The sequence below is a fragment of the Triticum dicoccoides genome, chromosome 3B (genome assembly GCF_002162155.2).
Source record: "Triticum dicoccoides isolate Atlit2015 ecotype Zavitan chromosome 3B, WEW_v2.0, whole genome shotgun sequence".
NCBI lineage: Eukaryota > Viridiplantae > Streptophyta > Magnoliopsida > Poales > Poaceae > Triticum > Triticum dicoccoides.
In genome coordinates, this window is record NC_041385.1 from 755,007,442 (window position 1) to 755,014,137 (window position 6,696).

A 6,696-nucleotide genomic window follows, 5' to 3' on the forward strand; every position below is an offset into this window, starting at 1 on the left:
GGTCGGGGGAGACGGCGGCGAGGCGGGTCGGAGGAGACGGCGGCGAGGCAGGGTCGGGGGAGACGGCCGCGAGGCGGGGTCGGGGGAGACGGCGGCGAGACGGCGGCGAGGCGGAGGCGACGAGGGGGAGAAGAGAGAGTGGCGAATTGGGGGAGGAAGCAGAGGAGAGGGAATCAGGCCGCGCGGGGGGTTAGGTGAAAATAGGTTTAACAGTAGCATGGGGAGGGAAAACGCGCTGCTGCTAAAATACGTAGTAGTAGCACCGTTTCTAGAAGGGCGCTGCTACTTTACCTAGCATGTCGGGACCGGTGTGGCAATTATAGTAATAGCACGTTCTGTTCCTGCCGCGCTACTGCTAAGAGGGTAACAGTAGCACGGTTTTAGCAGGCGCGCTACTGCTAAGTAGCAGTAGCGCCTCATTTTAACAAACGCTACTGGTAAGATTCTGTGTATAAGGTTTTCCCTAGTAGGGAAAAGTCTGGGCACAGCTAAAAAAAATTGGTAAAGACATGTTGGTTACAAACAAAACAAAACATACCCCGTGTTTACGGCCACTAAGGTGTCATAAGCCGGCATCAACAATCACTGATATGGTTAGACGATGTATTATGGTGACATGCTATATAGTTGATCCGTTGACTAGTATCAGCGTGGCAAATCAATTTTTTCCTGCAAAATTACAATCTTGCCCCTCAAATCTAACATGAATAGTGTAAAAAGACAAAAGCAAAATGACACTAATCAACTATGGATTTGTCAAAAAAAATTTCTTTTATACGAGTATTTCAAATTTTGATATTAACTTTGAGTGGTTGTATACACGTTTATCATGAAACATTTGTAAAAAATATTTGAAACCTTTTGAAATAGTTAGGGCTCATTCGATTAGTAGGATCTTTTGTAGTACTTCCATATGATTTTTTCCTACGGGATTGTTTCTTGTATGTCATTCGTCCCATAGAAACGTAATAGGATAATATAACCTTTAGGATTGTGGTCATACTGGGCAAATTTATAATGAAAAGTTTCCAAAGATAGAAGCGGGGGAAGGCATTTCAGTTTTATAACTTCTAGGTCATGGACGCCAGTATACATCTCATGTGAGCTCACGGGATAACCCGAATTAAGGATCGTTCTCCTAGGCAGAGAAGACCGAGTGGACGTTTCGTTCGCTCAAAAAAACTACTCCCAACAAATGCTTCCGAATGGCCATGCGAAAACGTAAAATTCTAGGGATTTGCCATGTTCTAAAGTGAAAACTGCCTTTTAGAAATTGCCATGTTGGCTGAAAGGAATTGCCGCGCTACATTAATGAAAAAGGGTAGAAAAAGGGCATGCTCTAAAAACTGAAATTGTCATCCCGAATGTGTTCGCTCATGTTGGCATCCCGAGCGACCATTTTTGCCGTTGCCCTCCGTAGTTCGCTCAGAGGGGTACGTGGAGCAGCGACGGCGCCAGGGGTATTCACGTGTATTCATGTGAATACCAAAGTTTTGGCCCAAAAAAATAATAATACATGTCTTATTTAGCGGCCCACAAGCCTACAACCCACACAGAACACCGGCTACAACGAGTCCAACACGACCGACCAATTCGTCCCGTTCACTCGTTCGACCCGAATCCATTCCCCAGCCCCCACTCGATGGTTCCCCAACTTGACCTAGCGCATGTTGTCGTGTTGTGGTGGCGACGGCAAGTAGGCGAGTAGCAGCCATCGGTGAGTAGAAATAGGGAGTGGACTGAATCAGGGAATGGGTTTGGGAAGGCCATGTGATATAAGTTGGGGCTCTCACTTTAAAACTATGAACCATGTCATCTCTATGTATGGTGCACTATGGATGGGATGATTTTCTCACAAAGGTCACATCTTTTTATACAAAAGCATAAGATCAAAGTTGTTGATATGGAGGGTCCTTACTTTCCCGTTGGCCGGTCTAGAAGGGGTTTATGTAATGATGCGATCAATTACCACCGCTTCAAGGTTGATATGTTTGTGGGTGCCATTGATAGAAAAATCAGTGGCAGGTTTGATGAGGTAAACACGGATATACTTTCTTGCATGGCAACATTCTGTTCACTTCATCTATTTGCTGCTTATGACCAAGATAAGTTGGTTAGGCTTGCTACAAAATTTTATGCTTCTAGTTTTACAAGTGATGAACTGGCAAGACTTTCATGGCAACTAAACATGTATGTTATTAATGTGCGTAGAGATGAAAGGTTTCAAAACCTGAAAAATCCGTGTTAGCTTTCAGTTATGCTTGTTGAGACAAACAAACATGAACAACATCATATTGTTTACAAGCTTCTTAAGTCGGTATTGATTCTGTCAGTAGCTACTGCTAGTATCGAAAGAGTGTTCTCTTCAATGAGCTATGTGAAGAATAAGCTAAGGAACAAAATAGGTGATGAATATTTGAACAATTATTTGGTTGCAGAGAGAGAATTTTTCAATCAAGTGAAGGATTAAGATGTCATCAATCTCTTCCAAAAATGCAACCAAAGAGTTATATTGTAAGAAGGATATCATCACTTTATCAATCAAAAGGTACTTATGTATTCATGTCGTTATGGTCTGATACATTGAAATACTGCTATTGCAGTCATGCTAGTGTTGTTTTGTTCATATATTGCTAGTGTTGTGTTGTTTGATTCATATACTACATCTAAGCCTCATGATTAGCAAACCTTCCAGCATTGAGGAGTTAAGTTCTGTATGTAATATCACAGAGAAATCACCTGCCAGGAGCCGTTCAAATGGATCTGGAAATCCAAGTTACAAATAAAGGTCAAGGTCTTTATGTGGCTATTACTTGTTGACAGGCTGAACACTGGGAATATGCTCAAAAGAAGGCACTATCAGATTGACAATGAGTTCAGATGTGTCCTATGTGATTCGGATGCTGAAGTGACTATTGAGCATTTGATATTCAACTGCACTTTCAGTAACAGCTGTTGGACCAGAGTGGGAATCCAGTATACCTCTGGATGATCCAGATTTGAGACAGTGCAAAGGGCTAAACAAAACCATTCTGTAAAACTGTTTTTCAAGATCTAAACTATTACTGCTCGGAACATTTGGAAGGAGAGGAAGAAAACAATTACAGTTTCAACCACATAAATCCTTCCAGCAGAGCATGGTTAGAAAGAACAAAGGCTGACCTCACTTGGCTAAAATATAGAGTATCCTCTGATCTCACTGACAGTGATTCCACCACTTCTTTTGTAAACTCCCTCTAGCTCCTGTTTTGTATACAAGTCTCTGAACCAATGTGAGGATACATACCCCCACACTCATGTAAGTAGTCTATTAAAATTTAATATAGCATAGCAGGAGCCTCTTTCAAAGTCAAAAAAGACTTTAAATTGAAGGTTCTATAATCAAATAGTATTTCAATACAACTGAGAACAGAGTACATTATGGCAAGGTCCGCTGTCAGCAAGCAACCGAATGAACTGAAGCATGACCATTCTATTATTGGGTGGAGCAACAAGCGGATGTAAATTCTAGCAAGTAGGAGCAAACGATAAACTAAACAAAGCCAGATCTTAACTGCGGAAGATGAGGCAGGTAGTAAACTTAGGTATCATCCTACAGCGACCCCCGAGCTAGAGCGTCAGGCTTTGATGGTCACGGTGCACAAGCATAATCCCGACGGCCTGAGCTTAGACGTGCACCATTCAGAGCCTGTTGGTGCGGCAGGATCATACATCAGCGTCTTGTACCCGGGTTCTTCCTCCAGTGAGAAGAGCAGCAGCTTCCCATCATGTATCCCAAGAGAAAAACACGTGCTGGAACTACCAGTAAGCGGCACTGGAACCTTCTGCCAGGAATTGTCTGCTGGGTCGAAAATCGCCAGAGACCTCTGGTTCTTCCACTCGATGCAGAAGAGCTTCTCACCAAGAACAGCATGAGCAGTGACCATCACACAGCCATTCCTAAACTCACCCCAGGCATGGCTATTTGTATCGTACACGTCAATGAAACGGGAGTTACCAATTGTGAAGCTCGAACGACCACCCATGACGTACATCTTGCCTTCAAAGCTACACCCAAAGCAACCCCATCTTGGCCTGCGAAGGCCCCCGATCAACGTCCATTTATTTTGTTCTGGGTCATAAACTTCGACACTTGATAAACTATCACCACTATGACCAAATCCACCAGCGACATATATCACACCGTTGACCTCTGCACACGCGAAGTCGCAACGAGCGACATTCATCTTAGAAAGGGCGGTCCACCTGCGGAATCAGAGGATAAATGAGTTGGTCCAACATTCGGTAAAATGTTGAGGACTTGAGTATTGTTCTGTATTTGAACACTGTACATATCACCAAGTCACTATTGTTAATTCATTCACATTATTTGAAAACAAAAGGTCAAACTTTAAAGTTTGTCAGACTAATAATGGACTTTCTTTTTCTGATGCACGAGGATCCACAAGATACATACCTGTTGAGGAAACAATCATACTGGTAAACCTCATCAGAAACACATTCCTTGCCATGGTCAGCAGCATAGCCAGCAATGACGATGAGCTTCCCATCAAGGACAACCACACCAAACCCAGCTTTGGTTGGTCCAGGCATAGGCGGAAGAGGGGTGTTCTTTTGCCCCTGACATCCCAAAATCTCCCAATGAGAAGTCTTTGCTCGAGAATCAGCGGTCAGGACGTACACACACTCGTCAAGCTTCCGAACCTCTTTCCTTACAGCAATTAATTCTTTGCTCTCTAGGAATGACATCCACCTCTTGGATACTCCACCCATGACAGGGAAATGAGTTCGAGGAACAAGGGCAAGACATATCTTTGCCAGGTCTTCTGGCAAGCCAGGGATTAAAGCACAGTATTGATCGCAATCCCCTTGTGGCGCAAAGCAGAAGGAAAGTTTTGGCCTTGTTGGGGACTTGAGCAGCATTGTAGCACGGAGGAATGACTGTGGTTGAACAAACTGTTCCCGTGTACCAACGATTGTAACCATTGCACTCAATGTTTGCCTCCCCTTCTTAGCCAATAGTACTGAAAACCTTTGGCTTACTTATGAACCTTAGTAGATACTATAAATAGCAATGGCTCGAATGGAACGATTCGTGGAATCCGTCTCCTATGGGAATGGTAAGAGACAAGGGTTTGAATGATGCTGAAATGATGTTCTTCAACTTTGATGTCTCTGTTTTAGTTATTCTTGCTGTATCGGCCATCCGATGAGAATTTTTGGAATTGTTTTCCCTGATTGAATCAGCACTTGTCTCCTTATTGATGAAGTAGAAACCGTTTCCTCCCTTGCGCATTGCCTTAATATCTATATCCACAGAGCATAAATATTAAAATATCAGCTGAATTTGCAGTCAAAGTTGCTAGGAACAAATAGGTGTAAGATATACACACCTTTGGCCATATAATCGTTTTACTATTAGCCAGCAGTAGTGTCCATCTCTGCGAGTCTAATTGCCTGCAGTCAGCATACAAAACGATTTAGCACCAAGTAGGAACTGTAGAAGCAATCCTGTGATACTGTTTGGGCAACTCCAAAGTAACACCAGTAAAACAACATAACAGAATATTCATTACAGCAGCTTTGTTTAATATTAGTCACTAGAGAACAGAAAGGAACACAAGCTGTCAAACTCCGCCTTTTAACAACAGAAGCAGTTTTGCTATGACACCCACAGTGTGAGGAGGGTCTCCAATTTTAAAATTGATGTGAACATGTTAATGCTGTCATGATCTTCACATGAGCAATTGCTTAGAACACATATGCTCTGCAGGTGAAATGGACATCTAATTATAGGAACAAGAAATTCCTGAGGTTCGGCACTACCAACAGACAGAGCAAATATAGACGAGGCCATCGTCGTGTACGGTAAACAAGTACTCCCTCCGTAAACAAATACAAGAGCATTTAGATTACTAAAGTAGTGATCCAAACGCTCTTATATTAGTTTACAGAGGGAGTAGCTGTTTCTAGCATGAGAGGAACTACGGATCAGTTATAACTCATAAGGTCCTGTAGCAGAAATCATGTCGAAATGATTATTGCTGGAACCAATTACTGTGTATAACAAGCTAGAAAAGCCATCTTTGCAAGCAGCTGAAGCAAGTTATTGCGACGAACCAATTCAGCTTACAAATAATACCATGATAGGAGCAGAACTGATCCATATGTGATTTCATATAATGAACTGAAACCCAGTCCCCTCAAAGAAGATAACCTTCTTAACATGGACTAGCCAAACAAAACTGAACTTTGACACAGTTGGTTCCAAAATGGTCAAGTTGGAACCAATCTGAATCATGGATGGATGAACAAATCATCTGTCATGAAGTAATTCTCAAGAGTCAACAGCTAGAGGACACCACAGGTCGAAGCCCAGCTTACCAAAGATTCAACTCTACTCTGAACAAGTTGGCCATTAAAATAAGGACCATGGCCTCCAGGAAAACTGGAGCTGCTGACTTCAGATCTACTTCAAATTTAGACGACAGCACAGAGGTAATTCACCATTGAGAACATATAAATGGACATGGGGATCTGAGACTGGACTATGACAGAAAACTGAAATCTCGGCCCAGGAATTAATGCCGGAGCCAATCGGACAAGCAGAAATTGGGGGCGAGAAGGCTGAGATTGCCCCTATAAAAATCTCAGCTTTTTTGCAGGGAAACAACAAGGCAAGGTTTCCCGAATCCG

General features: G+C 42.8%; 1 protein-coding gene across 1 annotated transcript; it reads right to left on the reverse strand.

Annotated features, from left to right (window-relative positions):
- Positions 1 to 3,339: 3,339 nt before the first annotated feature.
- On the reverse strand, positions 3,340 to 5,125 carry LOC119278289 (F-box/kelch-repeat protein At1g67480-like). Its single transcript, XM_037559649.1, has 2 exons — positions 4,457 to 5,125; positions 3,340 to 4,245 (listed from the first exon to the last, which is right to left on the reverse strand). Exons 1-2 carry the CDS (start codon positions 4,984 to 4,986, stop codon positions 3,618 to 3,620), a joined length of 1,158 nt encoding a protein of 385 aa, XP_037415546.1. The 5' UTR covers positions 4,987 to 5,125; the 3' UTR covers positions 3,340 to 3,617.
- Between the last annotated feature and the right edge of the window lie 1,571 nt (positions 5,126 to 6,696).